The following is a 22,831-nucleotide window of genomic DNA, read 5'->3' as shown; positions in this document are numbered from 1 at the left end:
TTGGTCTATTCTATTTATTATAAGTAGAATAGTAGTAGAGGTATAATTAAGTCTATGGTTTTATAGCAGCATATTTCCAGGCTTGAGTGCATGTACCTAATACCTACTTCCCCCATTATTATCTAGCGATTAGGTAGCAGGTACCAGTTAGCAAGTCTACGTACACCTGGATAGCAGGAGTTCACTACAGCACCAAACGTTTATATCGAGGATTATAACCTTACATACTGACCAGAACCCCTTCTATCTCTATACAGGATACTTTCTGCAAGGCATACTCCAAGAAGAGCGGTGAATGCTGCAGGTGATTCTACCTGCTTATCTTCAGGATCGGAGTCCGTGGGAGGCCGAATGAGTCACTGTCTACGAGTATACACGAATTACAGAGTACTACTATTAACTATTACTGAGTATGAGTATGAGTCTAATAAGGAAATATTCTATAGCACTCGTAGTAAAATAAGACATAGTGATGGTAGAGACCGGCTTCAATAACTGCATCTGAACAATAGCTCCGATACTCCGAGCTATGAAGCAATGGATCAATGGATACAATAATATGGATCATTGAATGGATACTAATACTACCTCAGACTCATCATAACCAGTCAAAATCGTCAGATTCTCCTCGCTTTCACTCAACATCGAATAAAATCCCCCCTCTTCGTATCCACCGCTCGATAACGCCAGCTTCCCCGCCTCCCACGAGCTTCTCCTTGACGCTCTCTGGCCCAGCTTCTAATCTCGCCCGTTCGCTGCGTCTCACTCTCACTCTCTCTACGCCATGCTCTCTTCTCTTCACCCTCTCCTTTTCCCTTCTTCTCTTCACCCTCTCCTTGTCAACCCTCGAGGACCATGATCCCCCCCCCGACGGCCTCTCTGCTGACGGGCGTCCTGGGCCTCGTCCTGGTCGCCCTCCCCTCCGTCCCCTCGGTGAAGAGTCTCCTCGTCCGCTGCACGCGTTCCAAGCTGCTCGAGGATGTCTCGCGTCTGGCTCGCGACGAATACAGCGATGAGGACGGTGAGGCCACAGAGGAGTCGCTGCGTGCCTTCTCCGACCGCTGGCAGCGATACTCGATCGCCCTGTTGACCGTCGTCGGTTTGCTGCTGTCCATCGCTCTGGCTGTCCTGCATACCGTCTTTTCTCGCCACTTGCTCGTTCAATTCTGGCTTCTCGCTGCTATCTGGGTGAGTTGAATAGTAATTGTTTTCATTTTCTCCATTTAATGCTGATTTTTTAGATTCTTCTCACGGTTCAGGCCGTCGCTCTACTGACCGAGCCCTTTCCAACCCGTCGCTATGCCCTGGCCGGTTTGTCCTTCTGGGCTTGCGTCTTTGCCATCCTCACCCCATGTGCTGAATTCTATATCTTCTGGAACGCCGGGTTGTCTGTTTCGCTCGACAACCGCTCGACTGCCTTGCTGCTCGCTCAGCTGGGGGTCGTCGTGCTGCGCGCCCTGCTGTGCCTGTGTCTGCCGCGCCGCCCGCAGGTCTACAAGGACGGCGTGGTCGTCGACCAGCAGTTCTCCGGCTCGGCCCTCAGTCGGTATACCTTCTCCTGGGCGACTCCCACCCTCAAGTACGCTGCCGCCCATAGATCGCTGGACATCGACGCCCTGCCCACCCTCAACGCCGACACTCACTCCCACCTCCTCCGTGCCCGCTTCGAGCAGAGCCGCGGCTCCAGGAAGAACCTTTGGATCACCCTCCTCGCTACCCATTCCCCCACCCTGATTCTGCAGCTCTGCCTCACCGTCTTTTCCTGTCTGCTGAGCTTCGCTCCGCAGACCGCCCTCTACGGCATCCTCACCGCTCTCGAGGCCCGTGGAGACAGTCTCTGGGAGACCTGGGCCTGGGCCCTCGCCCTCGGTTTCTCCATGCTGCTCTCCACCTCCGTCGATGCCTGGCTTTTCTGGATCTGCTGGTCCCGTCTGGGTGTCCCCATCTACGCCGAACTCTCGGCCGTCGTCTTTGCCAAGTCCATGCGTCGCAAGGATGTCAAGGGGGCAAAGAAGGGCAAGGGAAACAAGAATGAATCCGACAAGAAGCTAGAGAACGGTACTTCCCGTGAGGAGGAAGACGGCGGCGATGACGATGACGAGGAGCAGATGAAGAAGAGTCGCCAGAGCATCATCAACTTGGCCGCCGTCGATGCCCGTCGCATCGCTGACTTTGCCGCATCCAACTTCATGATTCCCTCCTCGATGCTCAAGATCGTCATCGCCTGTGTCTTCCTCATCCAGATCATCGGCTGGAAAAGTCTATGCGCCGGCCTGGCCGTCTCCCTCATCGTCACTCCCGTCAACGTCCAGCTGGCCAAGCGCTACTCCAACGCCCAGGACAATCTGATGAAGTACCGTGACCTGAAGATGGCCGTCGTCACCGAGGCCCTGCAGGGCATCCGCCAGATCAAGTTCTCCGCCCTCGAGCCCCAGTGGCAGCGCAAGATCGGCGAGACTCGCAACACTGAGCTGAAAGCCCTCTGGGCCTCCTTCTTCTACGACATTGGCCTCATCACCATCTGGATCCTGGGGCCTCTGATGCTCTCCGCCGTCTCCCTCGCCGTCTACGCCACCCTGAACGGCGAGCTCTCCGCCTCCGTCGCCTTCACCGCCATGTCCATCTTCGGTTCCCTCGAGATGTCTCTCGCTTTCCTGCCCGAGCTCATCTCCAACGGTCTCGAGGCCAAGATCAGCTCCGACCGTATCGACAAGTATCTCGACTCTGAGGAGAAGGTCACCACCACCGTTCCCTCCGACTCCATCGCCTTTGAGAATGCCTCAATCGCCTGGCCGGCCGAGGAGGAGTCGGAAGAAACGAAGGATGGCACCAACGAGACTACCACCGAGAATCACAATCACGATGAGGAACGCTTCACCCTGCGCAATCTCAATATTCATTTCCCCCAAAAGGGTCTCAGTATCATCTCCGGCCGTACGGGCGCCGGGAAGAGTCTGCTGCTGGCTTCGATCCTGGGCGAGTGTGATATCCTCGACGGGACCGTCAAAGTGCCCGTGCCCATGCCCCTCGAAGAACGGTTCGACGACCTGGCCAACACCGAAAACTGGATCATTGACCGGGCGATCGCCTACGTTGCGCAGATCCCCTGGATCGAAAACGCGAGCATCAAGGACAACATCCTCTTCGGTCTCCCCTACAACGAGGCTCGCTACCGCAACGTGCTCTTCGCCTGCGCCCTCGAAAAGGATCTCGACATGATGCCCGACGGCGAGCTGACCGACATTGGCGCCAACGGCGTCAACCTGAGTGGCGGCCAGCGCTGGCGTATCTCCTTTGCGCGCGCCCTCTACTCCCGCGCCGGGATCCTCGTCATGGACGACATCTTCAGCGCCCTGGACGCCCACACGGGCCGCCATGTCTACGAGCATGCCCTCACCGGTCCCCTCGGCCAGAACCGTACCCGGGTCCTGGTCACCCACCACGTCGCCCTCTGCCTGCCCCGCACGGATTACTCGGTCCTCCTCGAGGATGGGCGGGTCAAGCACGCCGGCACCATCGAGGACCTCAAGAAAACTAACAGTCTGGCTGACATCCTGCGTCAGGAGGAAGAAGCCGAGCGCGTCGACCACACTGCAGACCAAGACCAGGACTTTATCGACGAGGAAACTACCCTGCAAAAGGTCATCTCAAACCGTTCCCGCCGCCGTAGCTCCGCCATTCACGGCAACGGTACTACCCCCGCGACGACTGTTGATACCGCCGCGCATGCCGCGCCCAAGGACGACTCCAAGCCCAAAAAGTTCACGGAAGACGAGAAGCGTGAGACTGGTGCCATCAAGCTAGCCGTCTACCTGGCCTACCTACGCAAGGGAGGCTCCTGGCCCTACTGGCTCCTGGTCATTTCCGCTTACGTGGCGTACGTGACTTTAATTGTCGGCAGAGTAAGTTGAAGCATTCTACTCTACTTTTTTTTTCTTCCTTTCTTTCTTTCTTTCTGTCTTTCTTTCTGTCTTTCTTGATATGCTAATTTTCAGTCATGGTGGGTCAACATCTGGACCAGCCATTCGCAGACACAGTCTGCCCCGGAGCAGTACCTGACAGTGATGACGGAGGCGATGAACCGCCTGGCCACCGTGGAGACAAGCGACGACTTGCCGCTCTACCTGGGTGTGTATGTTGGCCTATCGATCCTCGCGTGCGGGATGGGCACGGCGCGGTACTACCTGGTACTGTCGGCTGCGGTGCGGGCGGCGCGCAACCTGTTCGAGGGGCTGACGTTTGCGGTGCTGCGTGCGCCGCTACGCTGGCTGGACACGGTGCCGCTGGGCCGCATCCTCAACCGGTTCACCGCCGACTTCCACGCGATCGACTCGCGCATCGGCTACGACATTGGCTTTCTCACCTACAAGACCCTCGAGGTGATGGGCATCATGGTCGCGGGCATGCTGGTCTCGCCGCTGCTGATCATCTTCGCCACCATCCTGCTGGCGGTGTCGTTGAAGCTGGCGCTGACGTACCTGGGCGGAGCGCGCGAGGTGAAACGGTTGGAGAGCACGGCCAAGAGCCCCGTCTTCGAGCAGTTCGGATCCAGTCTCGTCGGCCTGATCACCATTCGCGCCTTCACCAAGGCCGACACCTACATCAACATCATGTACGGCAAGATCAACCGGCACGCGCGGGCCTGGTACAATCTGTGGCTGTTCAACCGGTGGCTGAGCTTCCGGATGAGCGTCATCGGCGCCATCTTCACGGTCGTCACGGCCTCGCTGGTCGTCTACTTGCCGGGAATCAGCGCCTCGTTGGCAGGGTTCGCCCTCAGCTTCTCCCTGCAGTATAGCGGCTCTCTAGCCATGCTGCTGCGCCAGTGTGCCAACATCGAGCTGAACATGAACGCCACCGAGCGAGTGATCGAGTACTCCAACATTGAGATCGAGAGCCAGGACGGCGCCGACGCCCCCGCCGCGTGGCCCACAGAGGGTCGCCTGGAGGTCGAGGACCTGGTCGTGGGATACGCTCCCGATCTGCCCGCCGTCCTGAACGGACTCTCCTTCACGGTGGAGAAGAACCAGCGGGTCGGGGTGGTTGGGCGCACGGGCGCGGGCAAGTCGTCGTTGACCCTCGCCCTGTTCCGGTTTCTCGAGGCCCGCAGCGGCACCATCTCCATCGATGGCATCGACGTGTCCAAGATCAAGCTGCACGACCTGCGCAGCCGGCTGGCGATCATCCCGCAGGACCCCGTGCTCTTCTCCGGCACGGTGCGCTCCAACCTCGACCCGTTCAACGAGTACACGGATTCAGAGCTCTACGATGCCCTCGAGCGCGTGCATCTCATCTCGGCGAGCGAGAACGAAGCCCTCTCGCAGTCTGCTACCCCTGCGCCGGGCTCCGCGACGCCCGTCTCGGGTGCTGCCTCGACAGCAGCACTACTGGTCAAAAACACCAACATCTTCGCGTCGCTGTCGTCCCGCATCTCCGAGGGCGGGCTGAACCTCTCGCAGGGCCAACGGCAACTCCTCTGTCTTGCACGGGCGATCGTCGCCCGCCCCAAAATCATGGTCCTCGACGAGGCCACCTCCGCCGTCGACATGGAGACCGACGCCCTGATCCAGCAGTCTATCCGGGCCGAGTTTGGCCGCAACGCGACCACCCTGCTGGTCATCGCGCACCGCCTCAGCACCATTGCCGACTTTGATCGCATCCTCGTCATGGACGCCGGCCGGGCGGCCGAGTTTGGCTCCCCGCGCGAACTGATGGCCATCCCGGATGGCATCTTTAAAAATCTCGTCGAGAATAGTGGCGAGAAGGCTGCTCTGGAGGAAACCATTCTGAATTGATGTATTAAAATTGTGACCATCCATACTAACTAGAATTATACTATTTATTATCCTCAGTATCCCATACTCCGTATTCACATCCATACTCCGTACTAACATCCATACTAGCCGACATCCATACTAACTAACATACCAACACCCCAAGTAAGTCAGAGACCAAGCGTCCGAATGTAACAAGGTAAGTGCCGAACGCGTCTTTCATCCTCCCCAGTCCAGACCCGCGCGAGCCCTTGAGCCATCCATGGAAGAACGGAGAGCCGCGCGCAGCTCTGGCGGGAATATCAAAAAGAGCACACTGGTTTCATCATCTAGGTGGGTTAGACTCATCATATAAAGGAATGCGAGAGTGGGGGAGGGCAGCAAGGCTTACTTGTGTAAAACTTGGAAGGATGAAGAAGAGAAAATTATTTGTGGTGGTGCGTTTTTTATATGTGTGCTTATGTAATGTTTGTCATGTGATATAGTCACATGATTATTGATATCACATGATATCACATGACTTCATCATCACTATCAGTCTATCAGTCTATCAAATGAATCATGTAGAAGTCTCTCACCGTATCTCAGCATGCTCGCCAGGGTGTTGCAGGCGTCACGCGTTGCCAGGCCTGCGGGCTTCAGAGTCTGCAGCAGACAATGGACTCCTGGCCTTGGGACTGGGTTCCATGCGCTGAGCTGTCGGCAGGATGCTCGCTTGGAGCAGTATAAGAAGGCTGGTACGTTCTCTTTACCATACAGAGATTGTACAGAGATTGTACTACATGGAGACTGTTGCAGATATTAACGATTATAGTTGACTTCCCCTCTGCATCCTCGTTCGAAAGCCTCCGCCAGGCCACCCCCGGCGAACAGATTGTTCTACATGGATATCTTGGCCCACGCGCGGATCTCTCCAAGAAGCTCTCCTTTGTGCGTCTGACGGACCCGAGCATGGCGCAGAGCGTGCAGATTGTCTCGTCGGCGAAGAATGCGGTCGCGTTCGACGCCCTGCGCTCCGTTTCGGCCAACAGCCCGGTCGCGGTGAGGGGGATTGTACAGCAGAAGAAGAGCAAAAATGCAAAGCAAAAAGAAGAAGGAGAAGCAGAGGACACACTGGAACTCGACCTGGTGGATATATACCCGCTGAATTCCTTCCCCAAGGATCTCATCATGACGCCCGAGACGGTGTTCCCCCCCGAGCAGCGCTACCTGCAGCTTCGATCGGACAGCCAGCTGCGGGACGCCCTGCGGTTCCGTGCCCAGGTGCAGAGTCTCTGCCGCGCCGAGCTACAGGCGAGCACGCCGGGGTTTGTTGAGATTGAGACTCCGCTGCTCTTCAAGTCGACGCCCGAGGGGGCGCGAGAGTTCCTCGTTCCCACGCGCCGGAGGGGGCTGGCATACGCCCTGCCCCAGAGCCCGCAGCAGTACAAGCAGATCCTCATGGCCAGCGGTATCCCGCGGTACTTCCAGTTCGCGCGCTGTTTTCGTGACGAGGATCTCCGCGCGGACCGCCAGCCGGAATTCACACAGGTAAGCTACTCCCTCACGTTTTGTCTTGCCGTGTTTCCTTTTCCTTTCTCATTTTCTATTGACAGCTCGATATGGAAATGTCGTTTGCAACCGGGGAGGACGTCATGCGCACCATCGAAGGAGTTATCCGCCGACTCTGGACGACACTCATGCCAGACCCGGTCCCTGCGGGCCCGTTCCGCAGAATGCCTTACCAGGAGGCAATGGCCCGCTACGGCTCTGATAAACCGGATACCAGGTATGGCATGGAGATCTCGCAGATCGACCATCTCCTTCCCGCCGACCTGGTCAGCAAGATCACCTCTCTACCCGTGAGCGACAACCCGGTGGTCGAGGTATTCAAGGTGGAGAGCCACGATAACGACCCGGCGGCCACCCTGGAGTTTGTTCGCGGCTTCTTCGACTCTAGCGCCGGGGGCCCCTTCAACCAGAATCCGGAGGGGGCGCCGGGCATATTCATCTACGATGCTAAAAAGCCCCTCTGCGGCCTGCAGCCATTGGGCTTCGAGGCCGCCGAGCGTATCGAGGACATGCTTGAGCCCGACCATGGCGACCTCCTCGTCCTGCAGGCTCGCCGGCGGGCGCCCTTCGCTGGCGAGGGCGCCACCGTGATCGGCGACCTGCGGCGCGCACTGCACTCCGCCGCCGTGGCCGCGGGACGGGCACCGGCCCCCTCTGGCTTCGACTTCCTCTGGGTGGTCGACTTCCCGCTCTTCTCGCCCGAGTCGGCCGTCGAACCGGGCCAGGGAGGCCGCGCAGGCATCCGCGCCACGCACCACCCCTTCACGGCGCCCAAGACGGCGGCCGACGTCGACCTGCTCCTGACCGACCCCACGGCCGCAACCGCCGACCACTACGATCTGGTAGTCAACGGCGTCGAGCTCGGCGGTGGGAGCCGGCGTATCCATGACGCCGTCGTCCAGGAATTCATCTTCCGGGACATCCTGCAGATGCCGTCTGCTCGGCTGGACGACTTTGCCCACCTGCTCGACGCCCTGCGTGCAGGATGTCCGCCCCACGCGGGCCTGGCACTCGGATTCGACCGGCTGGTCGCCGTCATGCTGGGCAGGGACTCTGTCCGCGACGTGATTGCCTTTCCCAAGACTGGGCGGGGGGAAGACGCGCTCGTCAAGGCGCCGAGCATGATGACCAGCGAGGCTTTGCGGACTTATAATCTGCGATTAGACTAGTGTATCACTGTAGATCATGTATATCAACCATGTATAATAAATAGAACATCTCAGCTGTATAAACTTGTGAACCGTCTGGTGGAGAAGGATTCCAGGTGGCCATAGCTTCTCCGAAAGCACGGTACTTCTCCAATAATTATTCATTCTATCTCTACCTTCCTTCTACTCATCTCTAATTATTTCTAGTACTCATACACCTCATCCATCATGGCAACTCTCACCCAAGACCAAATCAAAACCCTCGAACAAACTCGCCAGCGTCTCACCCAACTTACGCGTTCGTTGGGATCTCTCGTCGCAAGCCTGAACCAAAGCGACCCTCTCCCATCATGGTAATAACCATTCATTCAATAGACGGATATATATATATATATATATATTTACGACTAATTAATAGGACCTCGCTCCAATCCCAAGCAAGCATCATCTCGAATAACCTCCTCTCCGCCTCGGAACAACTAAGCGCGAACCAAGACCTGCTGAGTTCGATCGTCGCCTACCCAGGACCGGAATACCCCGCGTCGACACAAGCGAGAAGCACCCTCGAGCAACTGCTACGAACGAAACTGGACCCACGCGTCGACGACTGGGTAGGGAGAGGTCGGACCCAGGCTTCGGGCGTGGGTGATTCCGAGGCAGCGGATATGGCGGAGCTGTGGGCGTGGGCGCCCATCGAAGCGAACCAGGAAGCCAGACGAAGGAATTGGGGCGGGAACTTCACACTCGAGGAACGGGAGATGGGGATCGAGAATGTGGTGACGGGGTTGAAGAGGGAGTTGGAGGATGACGATGACGAGGAAGACGAGGAAGATGAAGATGAAGACGACGACGAGGATCGGGATGGAGGCAACGCGGCAGAGGGCGAGATGGAGATCGTGGGTGCGCATCGCAGGTCGGGCGGCGGGCTCGAGTTCGATCTTGCGGTGCCTCCGAAGATGATGGCGCCCGAGGTGCCCTTGGACGGTATCTTGAGGTTTATGACTATGGGGCAGGCGCCAAAACAGAGATGATTGCTTGAATCTACACGAGACACCCTGTATACTGATTAATTGTATACTTGTGATTCCGTACTAAAAGTTGGTATAAAGACTAGACTAATACATGGAAGAATGGGACGAATAAAGAGTTGGAAATCACTACCCGCGTCGTCGAGTAGTGGGACTCTTGCCAGACGGTTTGGGAGAAACACCAGTGCTCTCCGCCACAGGGGCCTTCTGGACAGCCTGTTTGACTGGCGCCTTGCCAGTCGGTTTCTTCGGCGCAGGGCTCCTCCAGTAATATACCATCTGCGCGGCCAGGACGACGTTGAGCGTAAAGGCCGTGACGAACGAGTAGAGGATCAGCTTATCATCCACTTCCTGCAGGGTGGTGAAGATACGCGACAGGGAACCGACGAGGTAGTTGAACACCTACCAGTGGATTAGCATGGTCTGAACAAGTGAAAAAAAAAAAAAGAGAGAAAAGAAAAAACATACTGCGAATGCGCTCAACTGTCCGGTTCCACCCTGCTGCCAGATGGTGAGGATCTGAGGCACTTTACTGGCAACGCTGAGCGCGCCCGCTCCAGCCTGCAAGTACGCCATGGTCTGCGCGTCCACAAGGTTCGAGTCGAAGAGCAGAGCATACACGCCCGCCGCAAGGATAGCCACAAAGGTCGCCGCAGCCGCCGGTTTGCCCGCAAAGGTCAGCACCAGCACCGCCACCACCACATCCTGCACGGCAATCAAGGCCGACTCGCCGTACGTGCTGAAGGGGAACTGGTTGCGCACCCCGTACGACAGAGTGATGAGGAGACTGGTCGTCTCCAGGGCGTAGGACACAAACGAAACACCGGCCGACGAGCGAGACTGGACCAGCTTCAGGATCTGCGGCACCTTGACGATCGCACTGGCACCCACGATCGCTATCCCCAGCGCCTTGGAGATCGCCAGCGACGTGCATGCCGGGTCCTCAGTCACATCCAGGTCCAGCAGCAGGGCGCTGTGGCAGGGCGCCCCGATGAGCGAAATCACGGCGTCGTGCACAGGTTCGGGGAGGGCAGACACGATAGGCCGCAGCACCGGCTGCAGGGGATGAATGACAGCCTGCTGAAGGACGTCCATGATGCAGAGAGTCTCCTGTGGTGGTCTGTAGATGGTCGTGGCCTGTAGCACTGCAGGGCTTAATAACAACTGGTATCTCATTTCCTTCCAAAAAGATGCCAGGCCACTTGGGAGCTGCACACCGCCCTGGCCACCGCCCGTGGATTTTCTCCCACGGGATCTGGAAGGGAAAACCGGCCAAAGACAGGCTGGAGAAGCCCAAGTGGGAACGACGACGGACGACTGCTCTTCGACTCGCGGCGTTGTCCATGCCCACGCCGCCATGATGGTCCTGCGGTCCTCGCTCCTGAGGCCAGCGATGGCTTGGGACTCGATGCTGATGAGCTCACGGTCTCGGGTGTGCCGGGTGTCTGCCGCCCGCGGTTTCATCTCCTCGACGGCTCTGCGGTCGGAGTCGCCCTCCTCGGTCCTTTATAAGACATACTTCTCGGCGAACAATTCGGCGGAGGCGCCGTCCGTGAAGAATGGGCTCTTTGCGAAGGTCTCGGCGGGAGGTGATGGCTCCGGTGTGGTCAATGGTACCGCCACCACTACCACTGCGGCTACGACTACGGCTACGGCTACGGCCACGGCTACGGCTACGGAGACACAATCAGTGCAGGAATTGCCTCATCGGCGAAGAAAGCGGTTAAAGGAAGAGGCAGAGAAGAACTCGGAAGAACAGACAATGGCTCCGGACGCCCCGGCGCGGTTGTCGGCGTACTCCTCGGCGCTTCCCACCACCTCCCTACGCCGTACACTGGCGGCGCTGCTTGCCTTGTGCAAGCCGAACCTCTCGTTTCTCATTGTCCTATCGACCACCTCAGCCTATGGGATGTACCCGATCTCCTCACTCCTCACTCTTGACCCAGCAATGACGCCCCTCCCCACCCTCTCGACATCGACCCTGACCCTGTTCTACCTTACCGCCGGCACGTTCCTCTCGTGCTGCAGTGCGAACACGATCAATATGCTTCTCGAGCCCAAGCATGACGCTAAAATGTCGCGCACACGGAACAGGCCACTGGTCCGGGGTCTTCTATCGACCCGCACGGCCATTCTGTTCGCCATAGCCACTGCCGCGTCGGGCCTGGGCCTGCTGTACATCGGAACAAACCCGACGACAACCGGTCTTTCGGCAGCCAACATTCTGTTGTACGGCTTTGTGTACACGCCTCTCAAGCGCGTTCACGCCATCAATACATGGGTTGGCGCCGTGGTCGGCGGAATCCCCCCACTGATGGGCTGGGTCGCCGCCGCCGGCCAGACCGCTACAACCGGCCACGACACATGGCGCGATATGCTGTTCAGCGAAGACAGTATCGGCGGTTGGCTGTTGGCCGGTGTGCTCTTTGCATGGCAGTTCCCGCATTTCAACTCCCTGTCGCATATCATCCGGGAGGAATACAAGGCCGCCGGCCATCAGATGTTATGCTGGAAGAACCCCGCCATGAACGCCCGCGTCGCCCTGCGCTACTCCATCCTCATGTTCCCCATCTCCATCGGTCTGTGGTGGGTCGGAGTGGTTGGCCACGGCTTCCTCGTTAGCAGTACCCTGGCCAACGGCTGGCTAGTCAAAGAAGCGTACAAGTTCTGGAAACACCAGGGTGCCAAGGGAACCGCGCGCGGCCTCTTCTGGGCAAGTGTCTGGCAGCTCCCCATCCTCATGGTCGGCGGCCTGGTGACCAAGAAGGGTCTCTGGGATGGTGTCTGGCAAAATGCCTTTGGTTCCGACCAACCCGATGACGAGGACGACGTCTACCTCGATGACGACGAGGAAGCTATCGAAGATGCTATTGCTGCCTCCATTCACAAACAAAAAGCCCTTTCGGTGGGACCTACGGCATAAACCTGCAGGAAAGCTTTTGCTTTTTTTTATTCTTTTGCTTTTTCTTGGAAAAGGGAGAAAAAAAAAAGAGAGAGAGATGCAATGTATACTCCTGCCGGGAGTATGACCCCACCACGGCGTTCTTTTGTTTCTTCTTCAAGTCTTGTATAACACAGCCGATAATGGAATCCCTGCTATATGTAAATACTTTACTCTACTGAGCATATCAACCAATTGAATCCATCACTTTAACCTATTACCAATGATCTTGGCTATACTCTCTTGTAGAGGCAAATAGACTGTTTTATATAATCAGGAAGGGGTCAACTGGTATTACAGGTAGAAACCATCTTCTCGACCTATGGTTAGCCTTCTATGAGTTGAAGAATACAGAGATGAATTACTAGTATATATCCGGCTATCATAAGGACTATGTTCATATGTCATGCTTCATCAGGAAATAGAATCAACCAGGGAGAAGGAAAGAAGACTGTTTTGAAACGCCAATACGCCTCATCATCTTGATAAATCGGTGGGGGGGTATGATTGCAGAGGCAAGGAGAAGACCGTGCTCGATACTAGCCAAAAAAGGAAAAAATTGATCGAGAAAATTCATAAGAGACTTGCCACAGGATGGGAAAATCGCAGTAAAGTAATAAAGTAAGAGAACAAGCTGCATGACTACTCATGCAGCGGCGGTGGAATCGGCACAGAATCAGGGTATTTGTCCTTCGAGTCGGTTTCCAGAGGAAATGACATCTGTGGTACGTTATCTGAATGAAAGACGGGCTTCATCATCTCAACAACGTCGCCTTTTGAATAGTATTCCGCCATTTGGGCCTGATATTCGCTAGGCTCGCTAGGCTCGGCAAAGTTGAATCCTTGGCTGTACTCGGCCGGCACGTTCCACTGCTCTGCGTTACCCCCGGGAGTCTGCTGGGGCACAAACTGGCCCCAGCTATGGCGCATACCGGGGGTGCTCATGGAAGTATCGTTCCAACGCGCGTACAAATGGCTGGTCTGTCTTCGTGCTCGTATCTTCCTGCGGCGCGAGCGGATGAAGAAGAAGCAGCAGACGGTAGTCGCGCATGCCAAAACAATGAATCCCAGGATGGGCAAGGCGATTAGGAGTGTTAGATCCTTCACACTCGATCCGGAGGTCGAAGTCGAGGTTCCGAGCGCGCTGGTTGTCGTCGGAAGGAGAGACTCCTTGAAGATGCGGCTAGGACTGATAGCAAAGGCTGAGCCGCTGGGGGTTCGGTAGTGGCAGTCATACCGGACAGCTTCAAGGACTAAAATTGCAAAAAAGAAGAAACATGATAGATTAGCTTACATCTCTCATATGATGGGCGGGGAAGAGCCTCGAACTCACAGTTAGCCATATAGATCTGATTAGTGGTTTCGTTGTAGCACGTTTCACACGAGGTGACTACATTATCCGCAAAGGCGGATGTCCCGCAGAAGCTGTCAAAGTTGTTCGCGCTCGGGCTTGTCAAGTCGAAGTCGAGCGCCGTCTTTAGTGAATAACATGTAACCACGCATGGTGTTGAGATATTGACGATTTTCTTTGGGTAATCGAAGATGCATGAGGTAAACGCGTAACGGAGATTATCTGAACGACCGTTAATTCCACCCAGCTGGAGAGAGAGAGAGAGAGTGAGAGTGAGAGAAGAGGGGGGAAAGAAGCATACATAGACCCCACGACACGTCGGCTTCTCCAGTAGTCGAATCGTAGTAAGTGCTATCCAACTGGCAAGAGACACATTCTTTGAAATCCTTGCCGACGGTAGTGGTGTTGAATTGCTTATCCAGACAAACGATCTCAGACCCGGTGGTATTAGTCGAGATCTTGGAGCAGACGTCTGTACACGGCGAGCCGCTTGTCGTTAATAATCCGAAACTTGTTGGTACAAGGCCTAAGAACAGTGTGGCGATGAAGGCGACGAGCCTTGAACGGAAGGCGCCCCAGGCGTCCGGCATTGTTGCGAAATTCCGCACACAGCTAAGGGAGATGGGCCGGGTGCCTCAGTGTGGTGAACAGCTTTGACATCGAAGGAAAACCAGCAGGTGAAGAAGCTGTAGCAATCGAGGCCAGCCAAGATCACCGCTCGTAGATATTGTAGCTCCAGCGACACACCAACAGCCGACACCGCGGATTGTTCTCAGACTGGTAATAAGGTAGTTTAATTAACACTGATCCGACGGATCAAACCACCGCACCATGAACATCTCCCGACTAAGCTTCCATGCACGATAAATCGACTCGGCTTATTCGCAGCGAGGGCCCGTCAACCACGCGCTATCATGTCGAGGGCGGATCCGGGCGCTACGAGAGCAGCTCGTAGAGGACGACGGCAGGCAGGACTACCCCACGGCCAGGGCGCCAAAAGCTCCATACTCCAGGAAGTGGTACGGTGGGTGCTCCATGGCTCGGCAGAGTGTGACGAGTGGGCGCCAGCAGCCCTGGTGATGGGACCGATTGTGACTGTGATACGAGCTGCAGGAAGGAATCTGCAGCGTTTCGCTTCGCGCGACAATGCGACTTTGGCTTCTCATTCGTTGTAGCCCCTCAGACTAGCACCGGTTGCTCTGGGCCAGCCAGAGGCCGAAGGCTGGCAGCACACAGATATACTAGGAATGGGTGGAACAGATCCATGGTAGTTAATAAGGAGGACAGGCTTCCACGCAGTTGAAAGGCGCAGGAGGTGGTTCCAGGCAGACTTCGCTCCTGTCAGGATCAATTAAGGAAGGTGGTGCTGTATGTGGCCTCAGGCACCGACATAAAATGGGATTACTAATATATTATATAATCGTTATATATGTCACGTGGTATGGACCAGCATCACGTGATATAATGGTCCCTTCCTTTCCACTCAGTGTCCACTGGGCCTTCCTTCCCTCTCGAGTCTCAACCACATCTTACGTCTCCTGCTTGTCGGATTGCTCGGCGAGTCTCTGCATTCTCCGCTCGACGTTGGTGACGTGATTGCGGAACTTACGCGCAGGAACCCGGTCGATGAACATCTCATCCAGCTCCTCATATGTCCGTCCGCTGGTCTCCGGCTGGTAGAAATAGAGGTAGATCAGGCAGAGAACAGAGAGGCCACCGTACACGAACGTCGTTTTTGCGCCTAGATTGGCCTCGTCTGGGTTGAAAAGATATGGCATCACAAAGCTGAACATGGTCTGAAGAAAGTACAAAGTATTATGGTTAGCTTGATACATGGCTTCCCAAGAGAGAGAGAGAGAGAGAGAGAGAAACTAGAAACACACGTAAAAGGCGTTCTGGACGGCCAGTCCGATGGAAGCCGTCTTGGCCCGTAGGCGGGAGGTTGATACCTCCGCGAGAAGATTGTACGCGGTGGCGCCGATGGTGATGTTGTAGACGAAGTCGTAAATCATCAACAGTGCAATCACACCCTTGACGTAGGACATATTCCCAGGCTGCGAGCCGAGACCTCCAGCGATCATGAGAATGACAATCATGGTGGTGACGCCGACCATGGTCAAATTACGACGGCCCACCCGGTCGACGAGGAACCAGGAGGTCATGTTGGCGGCCATGCAGATCACCGTGGCGCCGACCTGCATCTTGAAACTGGTTGCGGTGGAGATGCCTGCCAGCTGGATGTAGTAGGTCAGGTAGTTGATGATGAACAGGATGCCTACAAAGGCTTGAATCGACAAGGGAGCGATGCTGATGATCGTGCGGCGCAGATTGGACTTTTTGAAGCATTCCAAAAAAGTAACGCCTTCGGTCTCTTGCCGCACCTTTTCAAGGGTCGCTTTGATGGAAGCAATCTGGGCGTCAGTGCTCGAAGCGGGATGTCCAAGCCGACGCAGGGCATTAGCTGCCTTCTTATCCCTTCCTTGCCCGATGAGCCACCAAGGTGATCTAGACGCCGTTAACATGTTAAAAAGACTCCATCCATAAGATTATCTCTTACTCTGGCATAAACGGCAATCCCATCAGGCCAAGTGTCGTGACTGCGTACTGAGACACAAAAATCCCACGGTACGCCCAGCGGTTTTCCATCTCGCCATAGGCGTTCAGGATCAAACTGACGATGAATGGTCCAAGGGTGTATGACAAGCCCGCTGCCGCCGTAGTCACACCACGAAGTGATTTAGGGGAGATCTATTTATCAAACATCCTTAGCTATACTTCTTCTCTTTTTATCTTCTCTGCGTTTTTTTTGGGGGGGGGGTTTTGATACCTCCGCAAGATAGGTCATGGTTACAGTGCCAAAGGCACCCACCGCAAAGCCGTTGATAAACTTGCCGCCAAAGAACATGGAGTTGGTGGTTGCCACCACCTCAAAAGTGATACCGACGTACATGAAGGCGAAAGCAATCAGGTAGACCAATCTCCGGCCGATTCGATCAGCCAGGTAACTGGCACCTAGGGAGCCGACGGTTGCCCTAGACAGGGAGAATGAACGAGTATTCGAGGAGGACCGTATGTATCAAGGGAACTTTACTCACGATGCATAAGAGCCACCAGTGTAGGCAGACTGCCAGCTGGCTGGGATGACATATTCTCCGTCGTAATAGAATCCGAAATCTTTGCGGAATTGGGGCACTGATAGAAAACTCCCTCCGGCCTGACTGTCATAACTGGAGGCTGTCAGCACCCACAACGCATAGATCCCCCAGAAGACGGTCTTGGGCCGTCTCGTAATCGCCTGCCAGGTCGTCTCCTCGTACTCCCGTCGACCGATGGCATCTCCGGCAGCCTCCAAGTTGACAATGTCAACATGGTCAGTGAAAGATTCATTCTTCTCTGACATTTCGGCCAGGTTCTGTGACTGGTACAGTACAAGTGAGAGCTGGGCCTTGGGCTATTGTTCCCACAGAGATAGAATGGGATGGCGAGAGGAACAGAAGGCATGCCCTGCTGCTTCTTAAATAGACCGGAACACAACAACCTCCTCTCCAAGCAAGCATCTTCGACACCAAGCACAATGAATGAACGCCCCACAAGAAAAGAAACCCGGTAAGGAAAACCTGGGGAGGCTCCGGTTTAACTTCGGCAAAAGGACCTCGCTGTCTTTCCGTGAAAGAAACGAAAAAAAGAAAATAGAGCAAGGGCCATACTCCGTCGAAATCCATGGGCGGCAGCTTCTTAGTCGAAACAAATGACCTCGTCCCCGACCAATGGCGGTGCTGGGCAATCAACCCATGGAGAGACAGACGTCCCCTTTAGTCCACGTACCGCAATAGCCATGATGCTCCCCACACGGGGTAGATAGTACTGCGGAGTACCTGGGGGAATCCGGGGTTTGTGTGGTGGCTGAGAGCTCTCCTCCCCGATGGCAGCAGTCTTTGTCGTAAGTAGTCCAGGTAGGAAAATCTGTCTGTCGTGCATGGATACTGTCTCCAAGTAATTGTATCCTGATTCTGTGATCTCTTCATCTGTGACACACTCTCTCTCCTTGCTTTCGACGTCTCTCACAGTAGAAACGCTCGGACCAGCAGAGAGTCGGCGAATTTGCCCCATGCACAATCGGCTTTATTCTTAGCGTTGAAGCCAACGCGTCCCGGCAGGAATAAGCGTTTAACCCTCCGTACTAGGATCCAGTGTAGGGTTATTGAGGTTTGGTCACTGCTGATTAAGTGACTCGCCAAGAGGGGAACTATTTGACGCCATGTCTGAGGGGCAAGGAGCACCCCCGTTTCTCATCGCCTTGGTTGTTTGTGGGATTCGCATCGCAACGGGCGGAATAACGGAGTGAACCCTGTTGGACTGAGGTAAGTAAGCTTCTTCGTGGCCAATTTATTTGGGGGTGGGTGTTCATTTTTCCTTCTTCTTGACGCTGGTCCCACTATATATCACCCAGGTGACTGTGCCTTTTTCCTTAATTCATCGAGAACAGAGCCATTCGAATTCTTGTTCATCGTCATGGGCAGTATATCAACTCCTCCAGCGGATAACCCAGCAGTGGTCATCTTGGAGACTACAGCCGGTGAACAGAAGATTGTTGGAAGACCGTCGCCGTCATTCCCGTCACTGGTTCAAGAGTTTCGTGGTATCCCCTACGGCACCGTCCCTGGCCGCTGGAGACATTCCACGTTGAGAACCAGCTTGCCATCCGATGACTTTGACGCTACCAAAAATGGGTATTTAAGGCTTCCGTGCCGTTTGTTCGACCCTAAGTGTCATGGATTGAGGCTGACTTTCGAGCCCATGCAAGTCCTCAATGTCCACAACCCGCTGTGTTTGCCAATTCGGAGACCTATCAATCATACTTGCCCTGGCCCACCGACGTTGGGGAATCCGAATTTGAGTGTCTCAACCTATTCATCGTTCGACCTAGTCCCTCGGCTTTGGAAAGGGCTGGCCTTGATGCAAAGAACGCCAGACTGCCCGTGTATTTTATGATCCACGGCGGAGGCTGGGGATTTGGAGCTGGGACAGATCCGATGTGGGGTATTCATCCTTTTTTCCCTTTTCTTTAAAAAGCAAAAGAAGCTGGCGAGAAACACTCTCATGGCTAAATCATTGGTATAGATCCCACACGTCTCGTGGCGCGCTCGGTGGAACAGGGCAAGCCGTTCATAGCCGTCACCATCAACTACCGTCTAGGAATCTTCGGTTTCGGCGTCTCTTCCGATATCATCGCCGCGCAACCACACGAAGACGTCTTGAAAGGGGGGAACTTTGGATTGGGTGATCAGCGAATCGCTCTGCGATGGGTGTCGCAGAATATCTCGGCGTTTGGGGGAGACCCAGCCAAGATCACTATTGCCGGACAATCGGCTGGCAGCATGAGCGTCCAATGCCATGTATTGGAGGCCAAGTTCGGAACACAACCACCTCTCTTCCGCAGAGCTATCATGCAGTCTGGTGGATTGGGCGGCCTCGGACCCACAAGCATTGAACAGTTGGATGGGAAATGGGAGAAGCTCTACCAAGTTCTTGATATCCCAGCGGCATCGAAGGAGGAGAAGGTCCAGGCACTCTTGCAACTCTCCGATTCAGACCTCCTAGCGGCATGTGCGAAACTGCAATGGATTGTCTTCCCCGCCGCCACGGACGGACTGACGATTCATGATCGCCCTGGCGGTCGGTGGTGGGTTCATCTCGGCCGTGGTGAAGAGCCTCGCTCTCCAGAATCTGTTCTGCAGGAGCCTATTGCCGTGTACATAGGCGATTGCGAGGAAGAGGTATATTATCGGAACCAGAAATCCAAGTGTGAGCTATTCGTTCCCTTGCTAATGTTCAATGCTGTAGGGTTTCCTCAGGTCACAAATCGCACACGTCAAGAGCTTTTCGCATCTGGAATCATTGTTGACCTCACTCAGCCCTCCAGTGGCTCGGTCTGTTATTGAAGAGCTTCTATCACAGTACGAAATCACTCCCACAACGCCTCTTCCAGACATCCATAAGAGAATGTTCCAGCTCGCGACAGACTATCAGTTCGGATCGCCCGTTCATGCAGCGCGCAAGGAGCTCAGCTTGGTCGCGTCAGATCAGATACGACCGTTGGACGGCTCCAAGGTATTTCCCATCGAAGTGCGCTCATTTCGGGTTCAGACAGGGAATCCATTCCCTGGCGTGAATCGCAACTTCGCGCACCACTGTGTAGACCTCCTCTACATCTATGACTGCTTTTATGTCGACATGGACAAGACAGACAAGCTTGAGGAGTCTACAGGCACACGCCCACAAGGCTGGGCTTCCAACAGGTCTCTGGTGGCGGACTTCCAGCGGAATTGGACCGATTTCATCGTAGACGAGTCGGTGAACGGTTCAGAGGAGATTGCAACTGTGTATGGAGTTGATCGCAAAACGCATCAAAAAAGAACAACCGAGGACCCGGAATGGATCCGGATGACGGAGAGGTTTGAAGTAGTCCAAAGGAATTTTGAGGATGTTGAATTGATCTGCAACACTCTCAGAAGTCTCTCTGCAAGTCACTTTGGCTAGGAATCTGGCCAGAGGATATCGGTGAAAGGTCTTCTGTGAGCGTTAGCTGGTTGATATATATACCACTAGAACCTCCTATTATATTCGTTCTTTGTCATCCATCCTCAATATCATACTTTCAAGCTCTGAAGGATGAGAGGATGTTTGGTTTTAGCTTCGGCCAGAAAACTCATGTAAATGCCGGAAGAAGGCTAATGTGGTATGATAGTACTAGGCCAGTTTATTCTTGCTCGCAAATCAGAGCGTTATAGTTCAATGCATGATTGACGAGACCTCTGAATACAAGAAAACCAAAAGAGAACAAGAGAAAGCATTCAAGCCCCTCAAAGGTTCTCGAGCAAAAGCAATATAAAACAGGGGGGAGGATGAATAACAGCGTCAACCAGCCACGACGTCATATCAAGAGGATAGCTCTTGATCGAATCCGTGGTGTTGAAAATGATCACCCTTGTCAATTTCTGGACGCGGCGAATTGTTTATGCAGGGGGGAATATTCTCGTGAAGAAACGAATGTCCAGATAGTACTGATGGAGCCGTAAAACTTGTATGTTGAGAACTCGCTCTGCTGGGCGATGATCCTAGACTTGCCATCGTGTTCTCAGTGGAGCTGCTTTGTTGACTCAGTCGCATCTGGGACGTGAGAGATAAAAGGGCAAATTCTGGTTCTCCAGCTACTCGATAGGGACGGGGGCTTTGTATTGAAAAGGAAGACTCTCTGAGAGACTCAACCTCGCTGCCACTATCTTCGTCGGTGCTCCACACGGAGACTGGCTCCTCCCCCTGCAGCCTGTTCTTGCAATATGAGTCCATAGCAGCTCTTTTTTCATGGAGGCACTCCGTTCTTGGGTTGGAGCAACGTGAGTCGTCGGCAGGGTTAGAATTATTGAATGCGAAATTTGATGTTCGGCGATCAGGCCTAGTTTCCTTCAACTGAGACCGCAATGAGGGATTGTAATGACGTGATGGTAGAGAAGATATGGACTTCCTTTGGCCATCCAGTATGCTCGCAGACTGGGTTGCTGTTATTTCTTTTAGTTCTGATAGTTCTCGACTCTCCATAATAGTTTTCCTGCCCCGGATTCTTACCAGATCGGGGCTCAGAGGAAGTGGCTTCGGCTGCATCTGCAATAACCTCGGTCTCTTGATTCCAGTGGCTCCAAGACCCATCACTGGGGGAAGTGATTGAAAGATCACCCCATCGAGAGTGCAAGTCGGTAGAGAGAGGGCGCTTTCGTCTCAAACTCCCGAAAAGCTTGTCCATGGTATCAAGAAGCCATTCCATGGAGGAGCGTGCGTTTCAAAAAATCAGATGGGAGAATGAGAGGAAGACAGCAATCTTGAAAACAGCTTGCATGAGATGCAGTCTTATCTCAGGCTATGAATCTTTAACCAACAGCAAAAGAGGCAGTGGAAACCGGGGAGCCAGAGGTTGTTGATATCAAAGTGTGCTGTAGCCTGGGATATAGGGTAATACCGGAAGACACTCATTAAAAAAATAAAAGCCATTTCCACATGTTCCATCCTTCTTGAGATAAAGAGAAAATGGTATCAATCCTCTTCAAAAGTGAACCAACACTTCTCAGGTGATGTTATTGGTCATGTCATAGTAGGTCTTTATGGATCCGACGAGCTGGTACAAGTCCAATACAGTGAATGGGCCTAGTTGGAGACCAACAGCAAAGGGTATAGCATACAAGTACTATTTTGATTGGATAGAGTAAAGTGCTCTAATCCAAGGAAGAAAGCATTTGGCCACCATACATTGCTGGCCTTCCTTGTCTAGATCAACAAATCATATAGTCGAATGAAGGAAGGTCAAGGAGGCAGAAGTGTTCATGTGGCACACCTTTTTATCTCTTGATCATCTCCTACTCCTTGTCGATCTCTTGCTGATGATCATAGAAATAGTACCCCTCAGAGCATGGGTTGCCTGTAGCCTCAAGTCAAACAGGTTGCAACGCTAATAACTTGGCGCGGGGTTTCTATAGAAAATGCTTTGACTGATAATTTGTAATCCATCGAAGAGAAGGGATCAACCTAGGAGCGTAAGTTTATCCAATTGGCATCGTTAATGGAGGATAAGACAGGCCATTTTGCATGTCTGCATTAGATAGTACTCATACCGTGCAGGAAAAAGCCATACACGTATATAGTACCCCAGAGGTTTGTGAGTTTGAACCTCATGATTCGGACCTGCAATCAGTGCCTTGAGGCAATAGGGTCTGTCTTTCTGGGTATCCTGCATTATTCTGGACCCAACAAGTCCTGAAGCCGACTAGTATCACTAGGCTAATGGACAAGGAAGAGAGAGGGGTTGGAGGTGCACCGGCATGGATTGAGGGGCATTTGGACAGGGACCATCGACCAGGCTGACGCTATCACAGAGTTGGGGGTCTGTCTGTAGAGAGAATTGGTTCACCGGTAGCCAACAGCTTCGTCAGCCACGCGGGCTCTTGCGTTTCCTCCGAGGCTGTAAGCTGCAAGTTGACTTGAAGAAG

At 54.3% G+C, this 22,831-nt stretch overlaps 9 protein-coding genes across 9 annotated transcripts; 5 read left to right on the top strand and 4 right to left on the bottom strand.

Moving 5' to 3' along the window:
- Positions 1-648: 648 nt before the first annotated feature.
- Positions 649-6,186, top strand: ASPZODRAFT_168311 (hypothetical protein). Its single transcript, XM_022726863.1, has 4 exons — positions 649-1,188; positions 1,242-3,902; positions 3,996-6,103; positions 6,166-6,186. The coding sequence occupies exons 1-3, from the start codon at positions 856-858 to the stop codon at positions 5,793-5,795; spliced, it is 4,794 nt and encodes a 1,597-aa protein (XP_022579106.1). The 5' UTR covers positions 649-855; the 3' UTR covers positions 5,796-6,103; positions 6,166-6,186.
- Positions 6,187-6,379: 193 nt separating this feature from the next.
- ASPZODRAFT_100597 (hypothetical protein) lies at positions 6,380-8,569 on the top strand. The gene is made up of 3 exons (XM_022720771.1): positions 6,380-6,511; positions 6,589-7,304; positions 7,370-8,569. The coding sequence occupies exons 2-3, from the start codon at positions 6,726-6,728 to the stop codon at positions 8,492-8,494; spliced, it is 1,704 nt and encodes a 567-aa protein (XP_022579105.1). The 5' UTR covers positions 6,380-6,511; positions 6,589-6,725; the 3' UTR covers positions 8,495-8,569.
- ASPZODRAFT_697014 (hypothetical protein) lies at positions 8,425-9,957 on the top strand. The gene is made up of 3 exons (XM_022729598.1): positions 8,425-8,615; positions 8,681-8,826; positions 8,892-9,957. The coding sequence occupies exons 2-3, from the start codon at positions 8,702-8,704 to the stop codon at positions 9,502-9,504; spliced, it is 738 nt and encodes a 245-aa protein (XP_022579104.1). The 5' UTR covers positions 8,425-8,615; positions 8,681-8,701; the 3' UTR covers positions 9,505-9,957.
- ASPZODRAFT_144558 (hypothetical protein) lies at positions 9,631-10,596 on the bottom strand (the record flags this gene model as incomplete). The annotated part of the gene is made up of 2 exons (XM_022725019.1): positions 9,631-9,903; positions 9,970-10,596. The coding sequence occupies 2 exons, from the start codon at positions 10,594-10,596 to the stop codon at positions 9,631-9,633; spliced, it is 900 nt and encodes a 299-aa protein (XP_022579103.1).
- A 458-nt stretch (positions 10,597-11,054) lies between these two features.
- On the top strand, positions 11,055-12,613 carry ASPZODRAFT_134674 (hypothetical protein). The gene has a single exon (XM_022723598.1). The coding sequence runs from the start codon at positions 11,264-11,266 to the stop codon at positions 12,422-12,424; it is 1,161 nt and encodes a 386-aa protein (XP_022579102.1). The 5' UTR covers positions 11,055-11,263; the 3' UTR covers positions 12,425-12,613.
- A 471-nt stretch (positions 12,614-13,084) lies between these two features.
- ASPZODRAFT_18167 (hypothetical protein) lies at positions 13,085-14,383 on the bottom strand (the record flags this gene model as incomplete). The annotated part of the gene is made up of 3 exons (XM_022727174.1): positions 13,085-13,695; positions 13,776-14,015; positions 14,095-14,383. The coding sequence occupies 3 exons, from the start codon at positions 14,381-14,383 to the stop codon at positions 13,085-13,087; spliced, it is 1,140 nt and encodes a 379-aa protein (XP_022579101.1).
- Positions 14,384-15,176: 793 nt separating this feature from the next.
- On the bottom strand, positions 15,177-17,193 carry ASPZODRAFT_160680 (hypothetical protein; the record flags this gene model as incomplete). The annotated part of the gene is made up of 5 exons (XM_022726481.1): positions 15,177-15,589; positions 15,677-16,298; positions 16,351-16,541; positions 16,621-16,825; positions 16,889-17,193. The coding sequence occupies 5 exons, from the start codon at positions 17,191-17,193 to the stop codon at positions 15,323-15,325; spliced, it is 1,590 nt and encodes a 529-aa protein (XP_022579100.1). The 3' UTR covers positions 15,177-15,322.
- A 717-nt stretch (positions 17,194-17,910) lies between these two features.
- Positions 17,911-20,533, top strand: ASPZODRAFT_696556 (hypothetical protein). The gene is made up of 4 exons (XM_022729592.1): positions 17,911-18,523; positions 18,598-18,833; positions 18,915-19,570; positions 19,638-20,533. Exons 1-4 carry the CDS (start codon positions 18,306-18,308, stop codon positions 20,331-20,333), a joined length of 1,806 nt encoding a protein of 601 aa, XP_022579099.1. The 5' UTR covers positions 17,911-18,305; the 3' UTR covers positions 20,334-20,533.
- ASPZODRAFT_696718 (hypothetical protein) lies at positions 20,234-21,957 on the bottom strand. Its single transcript, XM_022729594.1, has 3 exons — positions 21,688-21,957; positions 21,420-21,627; positions 20,234-21,352 (listed from the first exon to the last, which is right to left on the bottom strand). Exons 2-3 carry the CDS (start codon positions 21,613-21,615, stop codon positions 20,733-20,735), a joined length of 816 nt encoding a protein of 271 aa, XP_022579098.1. The 5' UTR covers positions 21,616-21,627; positions 21,688-21,957; the 3' UTR covers positions 20,234-20,732.
- Between the last annotated feature and the right edge of the window lie 874 nt (positions 21,958-22,831).

This window comes from Penicilliopsis zonata (assembly GCF_001890105.1).
Source record: "Penicilliopsis zonata CBS 506.65 unplaced genomic scaffold ASPZOscaffold_13, whole genome shotgun sequence".
NCBI lineage: Eukaryota > Fungi > Ascomycota > Eurotiomycetes > Eurotiales > Aspergillaceae > Penicilliopsis > Penicilliopsis zonata.
Note: the sequence above shows the minus strand (reverse complement) of the source record. Positions and strands in the feature narration are given on the sequence as shown.

Coding starts and splice junctions, on each gene's coding strand:
- ASPZODRAFT_168311 (XM_022726863.1), top strand. CDS start 856: ATGATCCCCCCCCCGACGGCCTCTCTGCTGACGGGCGTCCTGGGCCTC. Junction 1,189..1,241: donor GGCTTCTCGCTGCTATCTGG/GTGAGTTGAATA, acceptor CTGATTTTTTAG/ATTCTTCTCACGGTTCAGGC. Junction 3,903..3,995: donor TGACTTTAATTGTCGGCAGA/GTAAGTTGAAGC, acceptor GCTAATTTTCAG/TCATGGTGGGTCAACATCTG.
- ASPZODRAFT_100597 (XM_022720771.1), top strand. CDS start 6,726: ATGGCGCAGAGCGTGCAGATTGTCTCGTCGGCGAAGAATGCGGTCGCG. Junction 7,305..7,369: donor GCCAGCCGGAATTCACACAG/GTAAGCTACTCC, acceptor TTCTATTGACAG/CTCGATATGGAAATGTCGTT.
- ASPZODRAFT_697014 (XM_022729598.1), top strand. CDS start 8,702: ATGGCAACTCTCACCCAAGACCAAATCAAAACCCTCGAACAAACTCGC. Junction 8,827..8,891: donor AGCGACCCTCTCCCATCATG/GTAATAACCATT, acceptor ACTAATTAATAG/GACCTCGCTCCAATCCCAAG.
- ASPZODRAFT_134674 (XM_022723598.1), top strand. CDS start 11,264: ATGGCTCCGGACGCCCCGGCGCGGTTGTCGGCGTACTCCTCGGCGCTT.
- ASPZODRAFT_696556 (XM_022729592.1), top strand. CDS start 18,306: ATGGGCAGTATATCAACTCCTCCAGCGGATAACCCAGCAGTGGTCATC. Junction 18,834..18,914: donor TGGGACAGATCCGATGTGGG/GTATTCATCCTT, acceptor TCATTGGTATAG/ATCCCACACGTCTCGTGGCG. Junction 19,571..19,637: donor TAGGCGATTGCGAGGAAGAG/GTATATTATCGG, acceptor TCAATGCTGTAG/GGTTTCCTCAGGTCACAAAT.
- ASPZODRAFT_696718 (XM_022729594.1), bottom strand. CDS start 21,615: ATGGAATGGCTTCTTGATACCATGGACAAGCTTTTCGGGAGTTTGAGA. Junction 21,353..21,419: donor TTCCTCTGAGCCCCGATCTG/GTAAGAATCCGG, acceptor AAGAAATAACAG/CAACCCAGTCTGCGAGCATA.